General features: G+C 47.7%; 1 protein-coding gene across 1 annotated transcript; it reads right to left on the reverse strand.

Annotated features, from left to right (window-relative positions):
* Positions 1 to 1,309: 1,309 nt before the first annotated feature.
* LOC117891550 (retinal homeobox protein Rx) lies at positions 1,310 to 22,886 on the reverse strand. Its single transcript, XM_034797066.1, has 6 exons — positions 22,375 to 22,886; positions 21,404 to 21,535; positions 15,628 to 16,776; positions 15,386 to 15,552; positions 2,556 to 2,721; positions 1,310 to 2,464 (listed from the first exon to the last, which is right to left on the reverse strand). Exons 1-6 carry the CDS (start codon positions 22,772 to 22,774, stop codon positions 1,686 to 1,688), a joined length of 2,793 nt encoding a protein of 930 aa, XP_034652957.1. The 5' UTR covers positions 22,775 to 22,886; the 3' UTR covers positions 1,310 to 1,685.
* Positions 22,887 to 24,569: the final 1,683 nt, after the last annotated feature.

Genomic DNA, 24,569 nt, shown 5'->3' on the forward strand with positions numbered 1-24,569 from the left:
TACCAGGCGAACAGAAGTCAGCAGAAGGTTACTGGTTTCCATGTTTTTTCACTGTGTCAAAATCTGGATGCTATGAAACCGCAATTCATTTTAGTTACTTGGCGACTGAAAAATGAATTGCGGTTTCATAGCATCCAGATTATGACACAGTGAAAAAACATGGAAACCAGTTACCTTCAGCTGACTTCTGTTCGCCTGGTACTTTGTCTGAAAATGTTCCAGTTTTCGGCCAGGATGTGCCACGCCCCCTCGTGATCGGCACAATGTCCTGGATCCTTTGCGACCAGTTCGGGTACATAAAAGTTGTGACGCGTAAGAAGCGTCTCACACGTCCCTTCTCGTTTAAATTCAAATGCAACTTATATTTTACGATGTGTACTTTGAAGTCGATATTCAATAAATAAGTACTGATATAACTACACATTCAGTTAAGAGACAATTTCTGTACATTCAAGCACACCCTACTTGCCTCCCTTGTCAACAATCGAATGAGAACAGCTCAAAGCAATTTAGCTGGGAGCATGGAATGGTGGGAACACGATATGGGGGAATCGGTGATTGTCATTAAACTGGCCCTAAATGCTAACCTAACCCATTACACGACGCCCGTTGCCATTTCCATTTCCCTCGACAATTTCAGTGTAAGTGCAGAGTTTCCTTTCCACGTGTGTCCTTTATGGCAGATTTTCCCGTAGATGTTGTGCGTGTGATAAGCGGTCTGATATAATTGCCAGCAATTATCATTGCGCCGAGGTCTTTTACGGCATACACTTGTATGTAAATACACATACATATGTGTACCATTTGCATACTTGGAAAGAAATTTGGACTTGGAAACAGTGGCTACCCCCTGGGGTGGGCGACATGCTTGCAGCTTAATTGCCCGCGGCGTTAATCAATTATAATTTTATTCGTTATTTTATTAGATTGAAAAGCGGCTACTGCACATGTGCCACCATCCCACAGAACCACTCCCATTGCTGAGGCTTTGTTTGCTGTGCATTTAGTCCCTTTTAATTGCATTTAATTATCGCCTGTCAGGATATCCTCCTTCACCAGAGGTTCTTGCAGTGTCTCCCGATTTTCTTATTAATCAAGCCATTAATGAGACTTTGACAGCCCCCGGGTGCGATCAATGAGGCAGATAAGCCCTCATAATTGGCCAGACAAGTGGGTAAGGGTTATTGATTGCTCGTGATTAGCTCCCTTGCTAATTGAAAACCACTCTTCGCTTTCCCTTTCCCTTGCCACTCCACTCTTTCCCCTCTAATAAATGATTCGTTGAGCTAAAACTTGTTTATATTTATTTTGTGCTAATATGCTTTAGGATTAGACTTATTTTTGTTTGCTGTTGTCCTTTGCTGTTGAATTAATGAAAATTGTCAAATTACATTCTGCACAGTTTTGTTCAACGATATGGGAAACGCTTTCACTGGTTCTTCTGGCAGGTTATTTTGTTCTTACTGAACTCTGAACCCGATTGCATGTAGATTGTATGTAGATAACTAAAACAAAGACTTAAAACATGAGATTCACTATACTAATGACACCTAGAAGATAGGAAACATAGACGATTTGGGAGGAGGGAATTTTGATTGGAGCTGAACTAAGAAGAACTAAGTCTAGGGGAGTTTGGGAATTGCTGTGCCGTGGATGCAAAGCTAGCGGCTAGGAACCTTCTGTGGCTAGACCATGGAGACAAGGCCCTTGTTGAGCTGGTCCAGATGCTCCTTGGCCTTGATGCGTAGCGTGGCTATCGAGTTGCTCCGCATGTCCGCCGGCGGAGACGTGGAGTGCTTCACCGACGCTGGCGGCGGTGGTGGCGGACTCTCACGTCCGACGTCAAGCAGCTCGATGCTGGCGCTGGCCGCGCACTTGTCCAGGCCGCTGCCGTGGTTGCTGTTGCTGCTGCCGGCGTCCAGGTCGCTGCTGTCCCGCGCCTCCCCGTTCGAGTCGGCGTTGCAGAGGCTCAAGTTCTGCGGTGACATGCAGACGTCCGGTCCGCTGCACTCCAGCGAGGCGGAGGAGGAGGACGAGGATGAGACTGCGGTCGTCGTGGTGGGTGGCAGGCTGTTGTGCAGGGTTGTGATGGGGGTGAGGCCGGTGGCCGACACTCCGTGGTGGGGGGAGCCCAGCGAGGTGGCGTGCGGTGACATGCGTGACAGGTGCGGCGAGAGATGTGACAGCGGCACTACATGATGGCCGCCATGAGGATGGGGTGGACCAGGTGGCGGCGGTGGCTGGGGCTGGTTATGCCCATGTCCATGCCCATGGCCATGCCCATGACCGTGTCCAAGGCCACCGTGCCCGAGTCCGTGTCCGTGCGGTGGTGGTGGCGGTGGTCCATTATGGCCGTGATGGTGTCCCATGGCCGCCAGGCTGCTCATCGTCAGGTTGGTGGGCGCCAAGCTCAGCGGTGGGGTCAGATAGCTGGGGTACACCGTCTGCGGGTGCGACAGGAAGCCTGCAAAGAGTCGCGGGAAAGAGAGAGAGAGAGAGCGGGACACAGATGGATGTGAGTAAGGGGAAGGACACTCTAAATGCGCGACCCTCACCTGGCAGGGCACTCAGCAGTGGCGGTGACAGCCAGGGATCCACTGGCAGACCAGAGGCTCCGCAGCCCAGTCGATGCGGCAGCTGGGTGAAGTGCGTCAGGCCCAGACGCAGGCTCTCCGACTTCTCCTGGCGACGCCACTTGGCCCGTCGATTCTGGAACCAGACCTGCGGGAGAGAACGGAAGGCGGGGAGGAGGGTTAGCTAATTAGTTTGCTTAGAGAGCGCACGGAGCAATTAAATTAATCACTTGACAAGAAACGCGCTAATTTAATCAGGCGCCTAAATGTCTCTAAAGAGCAGCAAGGAAAACGACTGACGGAAGACGACCTTAAAGCATAATGAGAAAACCGAATAAGCTGTAAGAGTAGGTGGCGGAGGAAGAGGGAAAGGAACAGCGAAGGAGAGATGTAAAGCGAGAGAGACAGCTAGAGATTGGTGCCGGAAGAGAGAAAGCTTCAAGCAAGACAAAAAGCAAAATGGCGTCCAGCGCTGAAATTGTTAATGAAAACACACACAGACAGACACAGAGGAGTTACAGCCAGACAAACAAAATGGCTGAGCACACACACACACACACAGAGAGAGACAGAGACGGAGACAGAGGCACACACAAGTCCCGTCGGGCAACATCCAATTAGTTCGCCTTCGCTTTAATTAGAATTATCGCAACAATGAGTGTGTATTAGTGTGCCTGTCTAATTAGTGGCTTAAACTGAATGGCAAAGAGGCAAAGAGGGGCAAAGGCCACGCCAGAGAGAGAGAGAGAGAGGGAGAGAGAGAACAAAAACCCCCATAAAAGCCACCTAGAGAGAGTTGCCATAGCCCCCAGTCCTGGCCCAACCTCTGCCACGCTCAAAGTAATTAAATGCAATTTGCGCAAATTAATAAGAAATTATTTCTGATGGAAATTTCATTACCATTAAATGTTGTTGCCGTTTGTGTGTTGTTTTTAGCCAGCCAGAGCCTCAGCTTCGGTTGCTGCTGCGTTTGCCACAAATACCAATGCATACAAATATATGTATGGACTACTCTACTATATAAATACGTAAGTATGTATGTATGTGTGGGCTCTGGTATATGTATGTATATATTTGTGTACGATTCGTGGTTTCGTGTCGCCCGTCTGTGGCTCTTTAATTAAAGATAATGGCGCGTAAAATTATTCTGGTTGCCCGAAAGTGATTTGCAAAACAAATTTCACGACTCGGAAAATATACTTTGCAATGGCTTAATTAACAACGAGAAGGGACGTGTGAGACGCTTCTTACGCGTCAAAACTTTGTCACCTTAGCGGTTATTTGTCAAATTTTACATTTTTTCTTTATCTGTCATCTACATACTTTATGGGGTCGGAAACGTTTGCTACTGTGCGTTACGTACAACCGTTATTTCCCACAAATACAATATACCCCACTTACTCTTCGAGTACCGGGTATAAAAATACACTAACAAGCAGAATGGTGATGGTGGAATAGTTGAAAGCCCAAAATATAATTGAATGTACATAATAACATAATAAATTATCTGATTTTGTATACTATTAAGAAAGCCATTATATTTAGGTATAAAGAAGACAGATATAAGTGCGTTAAAAACTAAATATATGTAGTTCTTACTAACTTTTCATGGAAATATACCAGATAAAGCAAAATTAAAGGCTGGCAATAATCTTAGATGTGAGAGAAAATCCGTTATGTATTTTCATTGATATTTTCTCTTTTAATTTAATTTTAAACAGAATTTAAAACATTTAAGTATTAATATTTTATACATATTAAGTGGAACACAGCGAATGTTAAGTGCTATAGCGAAATCTACATTAATAATAATAAAACATCTTTTATACCTAAAAAGTTTACGAGAACTGCAGAGAATTTCCTTTTGATTTGCGACTATCAAAAACTCATTACATGCTAATCAAAACCCAATCAAATGAGTAATCCCGAATATCTGTCAGATATCAATTAGCAGAACAGACAGCCAGCAATAACAAAAGTGCTCCAGTTCCTTGAGTACCCCCTATCCTACTTTCCCTTTCCCTTTCCCCTCTCCAATCCACTCCACTCATAAGCTCCGATCACCCCCTGGCAGCGTCAAATGGGAATCCCATTTAGAAAGTCTAATTTCCTGTCTCTCAAATCTGTACGAAGAAAATATATTAAAGTTGGCAGCTTTAGGCCACATCCAACTCCTCCCTCACATATGTACAAGCGCACACACACACACCATCACACACACAAGCACAAGCAGTGGGACTTTCGGCGGGGGAGGGTACGGAGGCTGTGGAGCCACTCTCCTCCTGACTGGTATAATTTGAGTTTGTGCTTCTTCATTTTAATTAAATCATCAAAATCAATTTTGTAATTTCCATTCATGGCGCGTCATAATGAAAATCCCCGCGCAACCCCCACAAGAGAAACAGAACGAAAGAGACAGAAAGAGAGACGGAGAGAGAGGAGAGAGTACTGCGAGTGAGAGAAAAAGAGAGCGGATGAAAGAGAGCTCTGGGCTGGCGGGCGGCACGCCCACAAGCATCATAATCATCGACATAATCATCACGGAGAGAGCGAGGAGTCATCTACCCAAAAGTTGGCGAAATTGTCTGCTTTCATCTTTGGCTGTTGATGCTGCCACGAACCACCCAACCACCCAACAACCCATCCACCTACACCCACCACTCGGCGCGCCTCCTTCTGCTCTGGCATGGACCAAACTCAATTTTCCACCCCATGGACATAAATACAAACAAGCACTTTCCCACACATACATACACACAGACGCACACCCACACACACACTCATGCACACGCCTCCCCACATTTTCAGCCATTTTCAATTTTGCTACATTTTCCTCTGACTCCAACGTCGACTCTGACTACGACTCTGGCCCTGGCTTCAACCTCAATCACCCAGCTGCCGCACCCCTCTATCGAGCAGGCCTGCAGCAATTTGGCATTCATGTGGGGCACGCGACTCACCACAAGACCACCTCCGCCCGGTCCATCGCTCGCTTGGGTACTGGGTCTGGGGCTGGGACTGGAGCTGCCTCCTCCGTCCCCAGCAGGCGACCACTTTTCAACTTTAATCTTTTTCATAAACTTCACATTGGCAGCAAACAATTTGTGTCCCCAGGTTGCCAGCTCCCCCCACAGCCCATCGCCATTGCCCCTCTGCCGTGCCCGGAGCCCACTTTAGCATCATCATCATCAACTCCCTCCTTCTCCTTCTCCTTCACCATCGTCTTCTCTTTCTCGTCCTCTTTGCGGGCATTTTCCTTGTCGTCTTCTTTAATTTTGTTCGCAGCAAAGTTTTGCCGTTTTATTGGAAAACTTCTGCCGCAAAGTGTCGTTGTTGCCCGAAAATGGGAAAGCACATAGAAGTAGAAGTAACCCGCACAGCATATAAGGCGTTTACGCAACTCCCCCTTAAGCGCCCCACCCACCCACACCCTCTATCGCTTGCTCTCTCTCGCCCAGGCAGACATCCCTCTCTTTCACTCGCTGTGTGGCAGAAATTGCTTTTCGAATGTTTCTGACAGTTTGCAAATTGGAAAATTGACTTTTAACACACAAGAGCTTCAGCAGCTTAATAAAACTGTTTGCAACTTGTGTACACAGGAATGAGATAGAGGGAGAGGGAGAGGGAGAGGGAGAGTGAGAGTGGGAGATATGGGAAGAGAAAGCGATAGATAGAGAGAGGGGAAGTGGGAGAATTGTTGCAGCTCGACTTGATATTACACAGTTCTTGTTGGATTATTCATACTTCCGTTTTTGGTAGGTTGCCGGGATCGTGTTTGTGGTAGAGGCCTCCTCGACAAATCATTTACCGAAACCTAAGGCTACACTGGGAGAAATTCGTATGGAAATCGAAATGAAAGTTCGTGGGGCTTCAAATGTGTGAAAGAAATCTGTGGAATTAAATTAGTTGGGTAAAGTACGGACATTTTATATGGACTCTGCTAGAATGCGTGCCTAGAGTAGAATTGTTCCATGCACCTTTGCAATCGAACACTCTGAGAAGCTTAGTCATGGAATGGAAATGCAAAGGAATCCAGTCAAGTGGTAAGAGTGTCATGTTTTATTCAACTTTGCCCTCCCAGTGGGAAGGAACCTGAAATCAGCTCGGGGAATCAACTTACGGCACAACCATTATCCCTGCAACAGAACTATAATTATCCCAGTGCCGCCCGGTTGTCATGCAATTCAATCAATTTGATTGAATGCCCCGATGCCATCGAATGCAGTTTGTTCTGGCTCGTTCTAGTTGGCGTCGCTGGCGATAAGCGAGTTAATTGCATGGAAACAAAAATATTACCCAGCATGGCCTGCAATTAGAGACCTTCGGCCCTGGACGGGGCGAATCGAACTGTGCTGGACAACCCGTTGCGTTCAAGGATATTGATAGCGGCGCCTAAGTTAATAACCCAAATGCAAACTGCCTGGGAACTGGGCAGCGCTCTTCGCGGATGTCGTCTCGCTCCTCTCGTTCGTGTTCCCTTGTGTGAGCTTTAATTCAATTAAAAATCCTCAAATCCCGGCCAGGGGAGCCTAATTATATGCCTGGCCCAGCCCTAAGCAGAGACAGACATGAAGCATTCAATCCAATTCCATTCACCCCATCCATATATCCATGAAGCCATCCAGCTAGCCAGGGGCTGTCATAATTCCAGACCGAAGTCGGGGGACAAAGCCTCAGCGTGGAGTCCTTGCCCTGGTAGTTGTAGTTTATGACATGTTTTTTATTCCATTGTTGGCTTTTAGTTCCGGGGCTCGTTCTTGTGTAGGGATTCAGCACCGAGCGAGAACTGAGACTCGGGCATCCTGTTTCGGCTGCCTTTGTGGGACGACTCAGAACAAATTAGAGCGAAGACAAAAGCTTTGACGACGGCCACAATCCGCAAGATGTTTTAATTAGTTTAGGAGCCGACAAGCATATTGATTTACACTCGAAGCCGCCGACGAGGGAGGACGGAGACTTGTCGGAGGGCTCTTCGTGGGGCTGCTGATTCCCCGAACCAAGTTCTGATGAAGGATCGGGATCCCCAAATTTATTCTCAGCTTGCTTGATGGAGACAAAAGTTTATGAGCAAGAGACTTGCCTAAAAGTTCCCTTCGGTGAGCATTCTAAATATATATTTATCGTATGTTGCAAATGCCTTTGGGTTTGCCATCCCTTACGATTCCATATCCACAACGCACACTTTTAGCACCCCGCTGCTAATTACAGTCTTAGTTCTGCATTCAAAGACCTGTAATCGAAAGCCAAACACACGACAAATCTCGATTCTGTGACAGCCGCAGACGCTGGCAGCAGCGGGTCCGCCTCAAATGTCGCCGAGGCGAAGGAAAAGTCAAGGAAAGCGCTTCAATCCCGTGACCTGAAAAGGCTGCACAGTGCGAAACGAAGCGAGAATCAAATCCAACACCCACTCGATCAAGGGCTCAGGTTTCCTTGGGATTTCAATTGTTCACCGCGAGCTGTCTTTGGCCAGAGTCAGGGGACGGTGCGGGCGCTGGCTGGGAAGCTTGTTTGCAGGGGCGTGTTTGCCCGGAGACACGTGGCACCCTGTATTTAATTAGCTATTTATTTACTCGCTGACATGCCGAGCAGCAGCCCGCCCGAGCAAAGGGCACGGACAAATGGGCGCACGCACAGTTAATAAGCAGTTAAATCGGCTACAAAGGACGACAAACACCAGCCACGGGCGGACTCCGCTCCTGGCGGGGTGACTCCGTCGAACTGTCGCACGGGGAATTGGAATGCCGAATCAGACATCAGGTCCTGCCACTTTCCCTCTCCCTTTCCACCGTGCAGAAACAAATTTCTGTTGACGCATTTTTAATTTGAAACAGTCGCAAGCACTGGCACGGGAACGGGCACAAAGTAAAGCCGAAGCAGTTGCCACGCTCAATACGAATAAGAATCGAGAACTTGCTGAGGTAACCGAAGCATCGGATACTCTTGCAGATCGTTCGCACACAGATTGGTTGAAGTAAGCTCAGCAGCAGTAAAGTTTACCAGATCTTGATGGCTTGCATTCAGATGTTAGAGCTAAGAAATTCTTCAAAAATCAGGGACTATGAAGAGCAGGGTATTCCACAATTCCTGTTGACAGTGAAGTGTATAACACATATTTTTGTGACAAATATAAATTGTGCCCGGGCACCGCATAGTTCTGCCTGATGGCTTAATTATATTTTGCGTGCTCTCGAAAATAATATTGTTAATATTGTTATTCCACCTGCAGGCCGAGCTGGAGCAGAATTTGTTTAGGTGATTAATTAGCACATAATCAACCCGGTCGGAGCACGGAAAATTGTTTAAGTGTTTTGTGATTTATGCGGCCGCAATAGGAGTTTGTGGGAGAAACGCATAAAACCAATTAGCAGGCAGCGGGAATTAATTAAGAGCGGAAAAGCGACTCCCAAGCTCGCTGTAGTTCCTTTCGGGGTCCCCGGTCCCATAAATATGATGTCTGAAATTATACTAAGCCGCTTGGGCCGCGCATAATTAGCGTGCGTGGGGATCTGCTCCGCATTCCCACTCCCTCGGCATTGTCAAAACAAGCATTTATATAAAGCTGATTAAGTCAATTTCGTGTATCGCTCACATGTGTGTTCCCGTCCCCGTACTCGTTCCGTTCCCCACTCACATATACCTGTCTGGATTCGGGTCTCTTTGGGCTGAACTTTGATTGACTCTGTATCGGAATTAGTATTGAAATGGTTCGTTCGAGTATTGTGACAACTTAAGCCCAGTGCCCATTTAAACCGACAGCAGAGAGCAGTCCAGAGATGCAGATGGGTGAGTGGACTGCAAGATACATACATCCTCCACATATCTGATGGAGAGGACAGGGCCAACGAGTTAACTCGAACGCAGATTACACAATTCCAAATCAAAGTCATCAAAATGTTGCCGCCTAATTGAATTCATCCTTGACATCCGACCCCGGCACATAGCTATAATGCAATAATAATATAATGCTGGGCAGAAAATACACCCGCACCCGCACTGCTGGATAGGTCCTTCATCCTTTGAAACTTTTGACTCTGGCAGAGGCTGGAGTAAAACCTGAACAGATGTGCAACTCATTACAAAGCATTTAGGCGATCAAATTGAATAATATTCATAAGCAACAATCTGCGAGGGGTGTAACAACAAACCCTCAAACCCTACCCCCACTTGACACTTGGAGATTTTTCTGCCGGCAAAAGCAGCTGCCGCTGTCCTGGCCGCTTTCTCAGCAACGCAGCCAAGGATTACAAGGACTGTGCCAAAAGTAATTTACCATAAAAAAGCGATGCCAAAATGGGAAATAATTTCATTGTAATTGTAATTGTCTTCGCTTGATTACATTTGTTCATATTTTCTGTTTTGCTTCGCCCTAAGCCAAACATATTGGGCGCGCGCGCCGTGGATGGATGATGGGGGATGGGGGAGGGCAGGGGAATTGATGTCTTTCATCCGTTGTGTGAACCCCCGATGTCAAGTGAGGTTATGTTTGTTTGCCTGTCTGTCACTCCATTCGGCCAGGGGTTGCAAGAGCCAGCCCAGGCCAGCCAGAATGAGGGTGAATGGAGCATGGAGGCGGGGGCATATGATTTATAATTTCATTCCATTTGATTTATGCATTTATATTGAAATGTGTTGACAGGTTACGGTGAATTGGAGACGCGTCCCGGACTGCCAAGATGCTGATCTTTAGTGGCAGCTCCTAAACGAAAGCCAGGGCACGTGTCCGCCTCCCGCCTCATTCCTCATGCGTCCTGCATCTTCCGCAAAGTTGAGTTTATTACAGCTAAAAAGCGCATCCATGGCGGAGGCAGAGCTTGGGCAAACAGGGAGCACAAAGACACGTTCCGCAGCTTAAATGGTGCACACACGTGGTATCTGAGAGGAGGGAGCACTGGCGGGGTGGCGGTATGTAAACTTGAGCAGCAGATAAAAGGCGGCGCGGTCTAGTCACAGGCACAGTCGAGAGGCGTCTGGCTTTAAACTTTGCCCCAGGCTCAGAAGCAAACCCAAACGCAGATGAAGAGCCAGAGACAGAACACCCTTTGGCACAGCCAGGGATAGGACCAGACCAGGACATACACACGATGTCATGGAGCACAGGGCAAACTCAATAAGTCGGATAAAAGAATGAAATTGGATGCCATTGCAAATAAACACAAACGATGCCGATGCCGATGCCGACAATGTTGTCCTTGCCAGATCCTTTGCCAGCTCCTTCCCTTTCAGCGTCGCCGTTCCTTTGGAATTCCTTTGAGTCGCGCGGCAATTGCGTCGTCATTCTCCTACACATCTCCCTCTTTCCACTCTCTCTCTCTCTCTCTATATATCGCTATCTCCTTTCCAACTTGTCTTCGTGGCTTTCAAGTTTAATTAATTGCGACACGGATTCCGGGTAGTGGGAGTGTCCCGATCGCAGGCGGCTTTCTTCTCCTTTGTGAGTCGAGTCTCTAATGAGGGCTAATTGAAAGCGGCAAACTTCTGTCGAGAACAGCCCCAGTCGGTTGTCTCTCTCCACCGTCAATCTAGCCTACAGCCAGAAAGCTTTGCTGCTGCCGAACTTTCTGTTGAGTTCTCATCGAGCTGATCCCATCTAGAGCGACAAACTGAGACTACAAATATCGTCAATGAGATAGAATATTACAATGCCAAGGCTGGACACGCATCGCTCCTCCACCCCCTTTCTAGACGCATTTGCATAAGCAATTTATCCGGACCGGAGCCTAGCGATAATTAGTCGGTTCGTTTCAGTGTTTTGAAGGCTGCTCCAGCTCGTCTTTTGTTTCACTTGACAGTTGATAAAATAAAAGTAAACTTTTCATAAACGGCAGATGTGCAATCCTCATAAAAATACGCATAAATGTGTGCCCTATATGCAGGGCCGAGTAGAGGGGCCACCGCCACCCCCGAGGTCCTTCAAGTCTGCCTTTGTGAGCTGACATTTATTTACCCTTGCGGTGGCTTTGTTTTCCCTGGCTTTCCTTTTATTCCCCTCCCCTTTGTGGCTGTCGCTGTTCCTGTTGTAGTTGTTGTTGTTGTTTTTGTTATGCAAAGGTGGCATAATGTGTTAATTGTTTGGCCCACACCCACCCTCCGTGCGCTGTTCCCACACCCACACACGAAGCTCTCCCTTGGCCACGCTCTGCCGACACTTGAGGGCAGCTGTCGCTTGAGTCTGCTGTGTATTTCTTCGCATCATGCTCGAAAGTAAAGCAAAACGTAAAAGGCATAATCGTGGACTGGCAAATCAGATCAAGTGCCTAATAAATGGCCATTGAATGCTGGGAAACTGCCCCAAGGCCCTCAGGGACATCTCCAACAATAAGTTAAACAAGTTGAAAAGCTTGCGGCCGCGGCGTTAGCCCAGTGGGACTGGGACCCGGACCAGGAGCAGCCACTTACGTATTCAGAGTTTATCCATTTGACCGATTTGCAAGACTTGAATTTCAATGCGACAAGTACAAGTAGTTTGGCCCGATTCCACGATCATTTTCATTATTAGATTTGTATTGGATTTCATGGGGTTGGGTCGGGGGCTGTCACTGCCACTGTCCCTGGGGTTGTGGCGGCGGTGGCCCAAACAAATGAACCTAATATGCATTATTATTATGACATGTGAAAACGAAAGCGTGGAGCCAAGCGGAGAGTGTGGGCGGGATGTCGATAAAACGGTCATGCGAGGGAATGAAGCGAATGCCAAAGTTGAAGTAAATACGAGTATTCAATAAAAAATAATCGAAGCAGAAACCAGAACGAAATGAGCATAAAAATGGGAAAATGTCGAGCAGGGAAATCCGAATTCAAACGAAAGCACAAAAACTCGAGTCTAAAGGAGACGAGGAGACAGGCGAGGGCCAATACTGGAATGCAATAAAAATCTATTTTATTTGTTAGTGAAATGACATTTTTATTTGTTTGCTGTTTATGCACATCCCCTACGGGCAGAGGTGGAGGCAGCGCCACTGCCACTGCCGCCTCTGTCACGTCACCCATGTCGTATGGGCAATATATGCAGATAAATAAACTATTACACAGGATTACTCGCATGGTTCGCCCCTGGCATTCATGGGAGGATATTTTGACAGGTTTACGATATTTAATCATTTGACTATGCAAAATAATTGACACAAGCTCTGTGGCTGCCTCCGTCTGTTGTTGCTGCTAATAAACCCAATAAAAATTGTCGTTGCACATGGCAATAGTCATGTTTGCTCGGCTAACTAAACCAAGACATGCAGCCCAAGATCTCACCAGTACAAATGTGTCTATGCAAACACATGTATCGCTGTATCTTCCTGGGATATCTCGATTCGCTTTGCTCTGGCATGCCGCATTAAGTTTTAATTAAACTGTTTTAGCCCCACGGGCTTAATGCGGCGTATGATTGAGTCGACTGGCGGCTTTAACCCTTCGGTGAGCGTCAGACAACCCTCAAAGCGCACTCAGCCCTGACAGCGTGTAATCCAAACAAAAGTAATTGTCATCTCGGGCCGGCCATATGCCCGGGCTCTCAGGGGAAGAACCGCGACTGGGCCCCGACTTTGGCAAGTGTTAATGATTGTCTGGGCCCTGTTTTCGGGCGTTAATCTGCCATTTAATTTGCGGGCTTAACGCGTTTTGTTTTGGTTACCATCGCAGATAATCCCTGAGCTCTGCTCCAGACTGTTCTCGAGCCCAGGCCCCCTGCCTAATTGCTGTTGTTTTTGTCCCGGAACAAACCGCAAAATGACACAATTCCCTTTCGATAGTTGCTCCTGTCCTGCACCTCAATTCGGAAACGAATACGAATATGGCCATTTAAACAACAATCAAAGAAGCCGCAGACACATTTTCAGACACAAATGCAAAATCCAATCAAACTTTTTAAACAAACATTTAGCAAATCTATTACAATGCAATGACAGCAGCAGAAAGAGGAACAAAAAAACAGCAGCAACAGCAACAGCAGCAGCAGCAGCAGGGCTCAAAATGAACTGGTCTAAACGAGAAATTGTATTTGGTGGGAGGTGGGATGGATGGCTGCGTTTTGGAAAGAAACAACTCTGTCAACTGTGGTTACAATTTCCTTTTTTCCAGCCTACGAGTCTGTGTGTGTGTGTGGAAACTTAATCAAAACAAATTTCCACCTTCAACGAGTTGCACACCAAGCAATTTCCCAGCAAAAAAAAACGTAGGAGGGAAAAAGTAGAAACGATAACTAGAACTTCATGCAAACTAACCGCAAATACGATTACACACAGGACGAGAGAGAGAGAGAGAGAGAGGGTAATGGGTGTGGAAGGGGTAAGGGAAGGGTAAGGGTATGTGTACCCCGCTAAATCGAAAAAACGAGTCAAAGGGTTACGTTCCGCCCTTGGTCCCTGGTTTTCTGGTTCCCTTTTTGGGTGTGGGGTCCTCGAAAGCTGCCTCTCCCGCTCCTGCTCGAGACTTGGGCTCGTTGTGGGTCCTGCTGGCATAATTTGAATTCGTGTCAATTTGACAAAGTGACACATGAGGGCCAGACCCCGGAGCCGGTGCAAGGAGAAATTTTTATGCGATTTCGCTTCATTACTTTTGTATTTCGTTTATACAGTTCGGCTATGGATACTCTCGTATACCTATAAATATATACGATTTTTGTTGCTATTTGTTTATTTATTTATGTCCTGGGTTGTGTTGGAGACGACAACGACAACGAGAACGGCGACAGTGTCGCCAACTCTGGCTGTGGGCACGATAATGTTTAGTCAATAAAAATGATTTGTCGGCTAAGGAAACGAAACGAAATCATGAAATTTGATATGTCCCGTACATTTGCCGGGGGGAGGAGGAGGAAGCTTCGCCTCGCTTCGCCAGGAAAACTATGCCAATCGCCTGGTCCACTCCAGAGCTTGGAGCAGCCTCAAAGCGGAAACCTCCCGCCTCCTCCGGCACGTCGATAGTTTCTGCTTTAGCGTATTTTATGCTACACCGCCGTGAATGGAATTTACGAGGCGCCCCGCCCGTTCACGTCACAATTTGCCACCCGAAACGAATGGCTGCCAGACATGGCATGGCATCCTGCCACACTGCCACAGACATTGCCACTGACAGTGCTACACAGACTACACAGGCCATAGGCCACAGCCACAGCCACAGTCACGGAGAGCATAAAAGGCTCGCAGTCGCATAAAATGCATAATTCTCTCCGCCAAAGAAAGGAAAACTTATTGAATGGGCCACCGAGCAACTTGAAACTCTTTCGTTTCGGCGTTGTCATTTCGCAATTGAGACATAAATTGTTGTAGGCATTCGGCGGAAAGTTGTGCCCAAAGTTTGACAAAAATATGAAGGGGATCCCCAGAGGCAGCAGACAATGGGGAATGCAAATTTTAAATGAATCATCCAATGAATCAGGTGCAGTCGATGGTAGCCGATGCCGGCTGTGAAAACTAATCGGGTTTGAATTGAAAAAGCTTTGCAACCAACAATGCTATGGAAAGGAAAGTTCTGATTGATATGTGTGTATATATCTGAGACCCACTGTAGCCCCTTCGCACAACTGCTCTCCTCAGCCATAAATCCTTGTCAAATCAGCAAAAGAAATACACATTTTGTTCACCTTTCCTAGATGAGTAGCTGAATAGCTGGGCACAGCTTAATTTCGTTAAAATAAATTGCAAACGGAAATTATTTAATTTCCGGAGCCTGGCTCCGTCTGCGGCTGTAGCTAGACACAGACACGTTGATTGCACAATTAGCAAAGGAGAACAGAGCAGAGGAGCACAGGAGCACGGGAGCACGGGAGCACAGGAGCAGGAGGCAGTAAATGAGGCATCGAATCGGAGATAACTCACCTGGACACGCACTTCGGGCAGGTTCACCTTCATGGCCAGCTCCTCGCGCGAGTAGACATCGGGGTAGTGGGACTTCTCGAAGGCCCGCTCCAGCTCGTGCAGCTGGTAGGTGGTGAAGGTGGTTCGATTCCGGCGGTGCTTCTTCTTGGCACAGTTGTCGTCCTGGCCTGCATGTGTTCATGAAAAATGGACATGGCAGTAGTAGTAGCAGTAGGAGTTGTATTAGAGTTTGATGCACTTACCCTCATCGTCGCTGCCGGATGTAATTTTCTCGCCCTGTTCGCTGCTGTTGGTCTGGTTGAGATCCTCGCTGGAGGCACAGCTGCCGTTGACCAGGCTCTCCGTGTCCGCAGCCAGACGATCTCCGTGTTCAGCTCCATTGTTGCCACTGCCGCGGTACTCGTGTTGAAAGTTTTGCTGTTGCTGCTGCTGCTGGGGATGTTGCTGCTGCTGATGCTGCTGGTGGGACTGTTGTTGCTGCTGCTGCTGCTGCTGTTGTTGTTGCACCTCGTCCAGGCTGCGAGCTCGAATGCCGTAATTGGCCAACTGTGACTGCTGCTGCGGCTGCTGGCCGTTGGCTAATTTCGCCTCGTTCTCATCACAGTACTTGCGCTTGCTGGCCAGTGATCGGTCTCCGGGTGTAGGCGGCGTGGTCACATCGATGTTGCTTTGGTCGCCGTCGAGTTGCATCTTTGCCGCATCATCCTCGTCCTCCTCCATCTCGCTGCTGGAGGACATTGAACGCTCGTCGTAGTCGCCTCTGCCCATCTGTGCGTGCGACTGCGCGGCAGCAGCGACATTGCCAGGCGCCGTCTGGCCGTCCAGAAAGTAGCCTCCAGGAGGGGCCGCCGCCGCAGTTGTTGTCGTGGGCGATGACTTGGCATACTTTGCATGCTGCTGCTGTTGTTGCTGGTGCTGCTCCTGCGCATGCGCGGCCAAGGCTGCCAAGTGCTGCTGGTGGCTGCCATAGGAATTGGGGGGAGGCGGCGGAGGAGCGGTCTGCAATTGATTGGCTTCGACCATTTGGTGCATGGAGCTGAGGTAATTGCCAGCCGCGTCCTCCTGCTGCCCATACCCATGACTCTGCCCGAAACCGAAGGCATTATGATAGCCGAACGGGGGGGCATGGTGGGGCTGAGGGTGATGTCCGGCCTGCGGATGTGCCTGTTGCTGAGGCGGCGGCCCCGGCATCGTCGCCCCATGGTGCGGCTGTTGCTGCTGCTGCTGGCCAGGCGGAGTTGGCGGACCGTATGGCAAGACTCCGCCGTTCTTGGCGGCGTGCTGCTGCAGCATGCTGGCCATGTGGTGGTCCATATTGCGCAGCTGCGTCAGCGTCATGCCGCAGCGTAGATCGGTGGCATCCTCATCGCCCATTGCGGCTTCCATGTCGCCTGTAAGGCAGCCAGAAAATGTGTGAATTAGATTGGTTTACCCTGGAATACTTTTACTGGTTACTGGTTAGATCATACTCTAGTTGTGGCCTCCCCGCTCCTCCTACTCCGCCACCTGATTCGATTTTAATTAGTGTGCTCAATGAGGCAGACAAGTCATAAAGCCGTGTGTTGGCCGCCAGTTCGGCTAATAGCAACGTGTTATTTAATTCGGTGGTTGATGGCGGACCTGTTAGACCTGTTGGCCGCCCACCCACTAATAAACGGCTTTCAATTAGCCGCCTCGTATTTACAATGTGAGGCAATAAAAATTCCCAGAAACTCCCAGAGTTGAAGCACTGCAACCGAAGGCTGAGAGGAAGGACTGGCTTAGAATGTGCTTAGGTGGTATTTGGTCCCTAATGGGCGTTCCAACTGGCGCTCGGGCATATCACGTGACATGCAAGGAAGTCATTAGTTGTCGCCGCTCCAGTGCCAGGCGGCAATACGGGGCGGTGGGGGTTCTGTGGGGGGAGGGCTGTGTGGCAGCACTTGTTTGCAGTCACTTTTTGTGCAGTTGGTGGGCTGGATTTTGGTGTTTGGTGTAACCAAATTCAATTTCTATGCTAAATTGGCTTTCGAGGCGGAGTCGTAGAATAGAAAGAAATCCAATTATTCCGTCAAACCGCAACTTTGCAAGTCGCTGGCCCAAAAATATACATCTGTAATTATCTGATGGTCTTTTGTGTAATTGCTTTTTGATGTACGTCAGTCGGTGTGCGCGTTCGGGAGCGCTCGCCCAAGCGATTGTCTAATGTAATTATGTGCCGCATGGCCGATACTCTTCCCTCAATTCGATTAATTGGGTCAACGTCTTGGCCAATTAACTTTAAATCGTAAATGCCCCGCATTAACCTCTACGAATGTTTCCACCAATCAATCGACATTTACACGCCCAGCAGGCGCCTTCCTCGAGCCACTGTGGTGCTAATGAAATTAACAACAAAACATTCCGAAAGCCTCTGCAAATGAAGTAGCACAAAAGACTCCCAGCTCGACACGATTCACAGTCGGTAGGAGCAATACGTTCGCATGTAGTAGGTACCAGCAGCAGGCTAATGGAAACCACATGAGGTAAGGTGAGAGACAGTAGCCGCAGTAGCACCACCGAGCGAGGCCCACACGGAGTGCGTGAGTTAATTGCGTGAGCAGAAAAAAGCGAAAAAAAGGTTGAGACAAAAGTTTCTGGGTCCTATGGTGATTCTGGAGGGGGGAACAACTCATGAGTAATTTGAAAGAGTGTGAATGATGTGATGAATATATGCAGAGAGAACAGCTTGAACTTCAGAAATGTTTGCCAACAAATGTTTAGAAAGTGCCACCAAACATGCTAAAGAAATGTTCCTAGAAATCTATCATAACGGCATACATACAGGACTCACAGCTATAAGTATTATTAATAAAATGATAATATCTCTCTCGGGAGCAAGAAACGAACCAACTCTCATGTGCCCATTCAGTCATCGATCGAGCTAAGTTCGTTGCCCAAGCTGGGCAGTATTCATTCAGTGCCAGACACTCAGCCACGCCAACTGATCGACACTTCAATTAAGAAATGATTTCCGTACGCTCTCCATTAGCTGCTTTGGCAATTAAAGTTGGCAGCTGGAAATTTGACGGTTGTTAGCGCAGCCGAAATTTGAGTTCGAGTTTCGTTTTTGTTTTATGGGAGTTTTCAACTCTTATTAGCAGTAAATAGGCTCGATTCTCAGAGCCTAAACTAAAAGGTTTTTGCCACTGGGGGACGATGGAGAGATGCTGCAGCGCGATAAGTGTTGCATCGAAGGCAGTCTCGTTTTGCTCTAATTTGTTCTGATCCGTTTCCGACGAATGCCTAGCCAGAGTGAGGGACAAATTGACGTTAATCGCGTCACTTCTTCCCATTCCCTTGGGCTCTCCTCTCCTCTCCTCTTTGCTGTCTATCCCTAATGATGATTTGACAGTTTCCCATTGTGGGCAAATACTTGGCCATTAGGCGGCCTAATTGATATGTTATTAGCCATAAGCAACAAAGCACGGCAGAAAGTATTTCGGAGAGTCATGGCCCAAACAGGTAGAGGGCCTTGAAAGGAAATGCACATTTCGGTTCGACATCTTCCGGCGCAAGAGGCGCAGAGCACAAGAGATCCAATATCGAATTCGAGTTCATATCAAAAAGCAAAACAAGCCATAAACAAAACTGTCAATCACAAGTGCTACAAAATTGAAGTGGTTGTTGTGGCAGGGGCATGTACAAAAGCGGCTAATAAGACGAAGCTGACGCTGACGCCGACGCACGTCTTGGCTCGCTTCAGCCACGCCACGGACAGGGATACACGGACGGACAGATGCTCTGACTCTGGCTCGGAGACGGACACGAACACGCATTAAAATCATTAAGATGGCTTAATGCTCAATTTAATGCCGCGTCAACTGCTTAACAGATCTCGTGTAGATGGATCGCGGCTTGGGATCACCATCGATTGCTTCAGATCTCACTACCTCTCTCTCTCTCTCTGTTTCTCCTTTTCTCACTCCTTCTCGCTAGCTCCTTCTCTGGTTATCTTGATCTTGATGATGCGGAACAGCGTGTGTTTGTAGCTTACACATTATGTCCTAATGCACTTGTGCCTCCTGCGCTTTTAATGAATGCTTCAACTCCCACCTTCTCTCCTACTCTCTTTGTCTGTCTCTGTCTCATTCTCTTTCTCTCTCTTTCTAGCTGGATATTTTGGGACGCCACCGCCACCGACACAGCCGCCAGCTGTCAATTTAAATGCTTTTTGACGGCTTGTGTCTGGCCGCCAGTTTAATTATGGCTTAAACGCGAGCGACCAGTTGGTTGCCCACTCTCGTCCCCACCCCTCCTCCGCGGCACTTCATTTGCCACTCCGCCCCACCTGCCGCTCCCACGCAATACTCTGCTTGAACCGCCTTTAATTTGCTTGATTCTAATTAATTTGTGGCCATTTAACCTGTGCTCTTGCTGTTTCTGCCCAGCGCCATTTTGGTTTGCTATTTCTCTTGTAATACCCTGTACTAGTGGGGTACTATCGCTATCCGTCTATAAATATCATTGGCCAATAAGTTAACTTTGGCGGTGTTGACTTTCTCTTCGCCCTTTATGAATCTTTTTCGAATTAACGAGTTGAGAGTATCAAGCTGTCGACTACAACGACCTCAATTACTGGCTGTCTCGATAATTAATTTGTTTGGAGGTTTATGCGAATGTAAACAATTTTAATTAAATTAATTGAAATTGAAATTGTCTTTAATTGTTTCCGGTTTTTGTTTGTTTGAGACTGTGGAAGCTGTTATATATTTATGAAGGACCAAGGATGAGTACTGCTTAGGAAAAGAAAGATTCAAAACTAGTTAAGATGTTCCACATCCTTTTCTAGTATTTCTATTTCCCATTGCATCCTCTTCTAGGACGCTTTTTAGTAAACATTTTGAATATTTCTAAACGAACTGGATGGGAAATGTTTGAGTGCACTTTCCTGAAAGTGCCAGTTCACTCTAAAGGGGAAACCATTCCGCTTTGTGCAATTGGAAACTCCTTTAGTTGTCACCTCGCTGCTGGGATCATCCAAGGGCTCAGATCTGTGGCGAACCATAATCGCGGAAATATCAATGCCCACCCATTTTTCGCAAGTCGCAATGGTGGGCGTGCTTGGGCGGCAATCGTTTGCCGGCAATCAAAACAGAACGGGAAATGAATTATAAATGACGTGCAGGAGAATATTTTTGGCACCCGCCAACGGCGGAGGCGCCATCACCAGTTGGCACCGCAAGTCCCCACTATAATCCAGTTATAAAGCCTTCAAAAAGAATTCCCTAGCCATCCGGGCCAGAGCTAATAAAAGTTTAAATTGGCTTCAAAGAAGAAAGCAAACTTAAACACAAACAAAAGGGAAAGGATTCTAATCGCATCTATGATTTCCATTGCCTTTGTTTTAGTTTATATTCTGCGAGTACCCTGCACGCCTAGAGTATATTATTCTGCATTAAATTGCAAAAGAAAAATTACAGACCTGCGAAATTATATAAATTCTAGCTGAGGATCAAGAGCAAGAACATTTATCTAGATTTTTCGAAGATGTGGTGAACCTTTTTGGCTACAATTAAATTTCATTCTCGCATTTCTCCTAATTGATACAATATAAATTCATATATATGTATGTATATGATCCTGAATACAGAGTATCTTGTAGTCTGAATACTCGAACGCGGCATTCTTAGTTGCCCTCCCTCTCTTTTGGTGGTTATATGAACGATTACCGCTGACTGATTGCTTATCAGCTGTCGTGCATCTTGAGGCGTTGCCAAAGTGCAAGCCCCGACGCCAGTTACCCGCTTAGCCACCACCCCTGAGACCTGCCAAGGACCCCCAGCACCATCCCGCCCTGCGTTCAAGGCAAAAAGAATTGCTAATATAATTTTGCGATTGTGTTTCTTGATTCCGACGGACTGTGAGCGGGTAATTGAAATCGATTTGCCTTTTATGATGGCCCCCGGCTTAGCTAATGCAAAAATACTTCGAGTGGATCAAGCTTTATGCAGAATTGGGATTTAGATTTTGGTTTATGTTTGCTGCTTGTTGGCTTACCGTCGCCGTCCGTTTCCGCTTTGCCGTTGCGGTTCTTCAGGCCCAGAATGGCGTCGATTGTGTGGCGCGGTGTCAGCGTCTGTCCGCCAGGCCCGAATTTCCTTGCATTGTCCTTCAGCAAGTCGTTGCTATCTGCAGAAAAAGAGAGGCACAGAGTGTGTGTGTGAGAGCGAGAATGAGAGCGAGAGCGAGAGGGCAGGAAAATTAAAAGCCTGTTTGCCAACAGTTTGCCAAAGTCAATTAGGCGCACGACAACTCCTCGTCGGGGGACTCTATGCAAATTTGTCAGCAATTTCCAAAGTATTAAAATTTAGTACGGACACACACACACACACACACATAGAAGGACACACACAAGGACACATGGACACAACTTTATTTGCGATTTTAACGAGCTAAAAGCAGTCATTGCAACCTGTCCCCAGCCCTCCACCCCTCAGTGCAGTCCCTCTGCCTCCTCCCTCCTCCCTCCACCCCTAATGACCAGTTGTCACGCCTGCATGCTGGAAAGTAGGCAACATGTTGCCTGATATCCCGATTTCCTGATGGTTTTATGCATTTTTAACGAAATTAAAACAAACTGTGCTTAAAGAACGGAGAATATGGAGCGCCCCAGAGCGAGATGAGGGAGAGAAGGGTAATCTAGGCGGGGGAAATCCCACTAATTGCCTCGTCTTGCAATTAGCTTATAATTTCTCTCTAAAATGTTCCCCTGTGCATGTAAATGCAAAAAAACATTTCTGTGAACACGCAGACACACATGCAGAGGCAGAGAGAGAGAGAGGGAGAGGGAGAGGGAGAGAAATTGTCCTGGCATGTCCGTGGCCGTGTCCCGTGTCCGGCGGCAATTTGTGTTAATTAAATCTGTAATCAAACAATTGCAAACGCTTTCCGGCTAAAAGGAAAAACCTTCGCAACAGCTTTGCCCATTTGCCCATTTGCCGTCGGCCGTGCTGCCGTTCCATGCTCACCTTCAGCAGAGATCACAGTGTTGTTGTTGGATGCCAGCTGTCCGGCGTAGTGCTCGTGGAACTGCTCGAAATTCTTGAACTTCTCGACCAGCAACTGAAGGTTCTTGGCGTCCCGCACGTTGCCCAGCAGGTGGCGGAGGTGCTCGAGCTGCTTGGGCGCCAGCTTGGGGCTGCCGCCGCTCTGCTGCACCAGCTGCTCGAAGATGTGTTGGAATGTGGCCGTGGTGGTGGCTGTAGACGCCACAGCCGATGCCAGACCGCCGCCTCCTCCTACTCCTCCCGCTGCCGCCGCGGATACTGCCAGCTTGTGGGCCTTGGCCTCCATCGAGGGGGAGCCCGGCGCTGGATGTGCAGTCTCGAGTGCGGTCACTGATGGCGGCGTAGACGCTTTGATATCCATTTCTAGTGTACTTCCTTCGCTTTCTTCGCTTTTCCTACTTCAATGATATGCCAAATCACAGTCTCAATTCACGCACAAATTATTGTATTTTATTTCTCTTGAAATATTGCTTTCAAATTCGGATTTCCTTCACTCGTTGGACTCGCTAAATGTCAAACATTTTCAATCACTTGCAAGAACCAACCAAACTGAGCCTCAAACTGAAACTGAAACTGTGCCGAGTCGCTACCGAAAACCGTTGCGCACCGGGCCAAGGCAGAGTTGGCAATAAACAAGCCGCAGCGACTGTCGCTCGCTTACGGTCTGGTCTGGTCCGGGTTCACAAATCGAATTGGAAACCGGTTGGCTTCCCCACCTCTATATATGGGCAAGTCACATTTATAAGGGCGGAGCTTACCTCTCACAGAGAGAGAGAGAGAGAGAGAGCGGCAGAGAGCAAGCGCTCACGAGAGAGCTGCGCAGGACTCACTCCATGCACGGGGTTGGAGGTCTGTCGGCATCAAGGTGTCGAGCACGGGCCGTAGTGCAACAATGGGTTCTTCGGTTCTTTGGTTCTTTGGGCTCTGCCAAGTGGTTTGCTTTTCCGCTGCGTAATAAAATAAACTAACTGCACTTACTGCCCACCGCCCCTCCGCTCCCCTACCCTCACCCAACCGAAGCCATCTGCTAGTCGGGCTGCACTTCCGCTGTGGAATTATGACTTTGGACGGCTTTGGTTTTCCTTCACAGATTTTTCGACTCGACCACAACTGTATAGGGAAACGATTTGTGGCTCAGGCCTAGCTACTCTCTCCTTCTCTCTCTATCTGTCTTGATATACATATGTATATATTTATCTGGCATCTCTCTCTTGAGTGCAATGGAGCGGGAAACCTAAAACGGATACATAAGTGGATTTTGTTAATATCCTGCTATTGTTACAAATTTGCAACTGATTGTGGCAAGAGGCATTTGTCAAGGAAATGGACTTAAAAGCATTCAGGGAGATGTTCGCAGCCCAGAGCAACGAGAGGACTTAAGGCAGGCTAAAGTCAGGCAAAGTTAATCAACTGGTAGAAAGTTACTTTGGGACGCAACTGGAATTAGGCCTTAAGGACAAGTTCCTATAGATATAAAAGATATGTTCGGTATACTGGTACATTTGATATCTTTTACCGTCTTAACTGATTGAAATGTTTGAGGTATGATCATTGCCAAATCATACGAATATTCAATAGAAATCGAATGGATGAGAAAATCGGGATCTTTTCATACTCACAATTTCAAGTGTAGTCATAGCCCAGAGAAAGTTTAACTTGTTGGCCAAACATTTAGCAGAGTTGTGCTGGTCTGATTAAGAGTTCGCCTGCACTGTGCCAGCGCTGGCTGAGCCAGTCAGTAGTCAGTAGCCAGTTCAGTCAGCCATTAAGCATTGCCCATACCATTACTACCACAATATCACTGCCAACTTCCCGCTTACCTGTTGTCATGAGATGTGGTTTTCCAGCCACCCTGCAATTTTCTTTCGGGATCTGTCTGTCGGCCCAAACAGAGCTTGCCTCGTTTACGCTGTCGTCCATTACACGTTAAATGAAAATGCCAGATAGCCAGCCACCATCCATCCCAGTCGGCCAGTCATCATCCGTTACATACCTGGCCCACTCATCTGCACTTCGAGCTCCCAGTACCCAGTATACAGTATCCAGTATACAGTCTCCACACTCTACACTCCCAGACTCATTCCCATTTCCACTCTCCCATTCAGTTGTGGCCCTCCTTTGGCGCCACGATTCGATTTGTGCCAACTAATGAGCTC

The sequence above is a fragment of the Drosophila subobscura genome, chromosome E (assembly GCF_008121235.1).
Source record: "Drosophila subobscura isolate 14011-0131.10 chromosome E, UCBerk_Dsub_1.0, whole genome shotgun sequence".
NCBI lineage: Eukaryota > Metazoa > Arthropoda > Insecta > Diptera > Drosophilidae > Drosophila > Drosophila subobscura.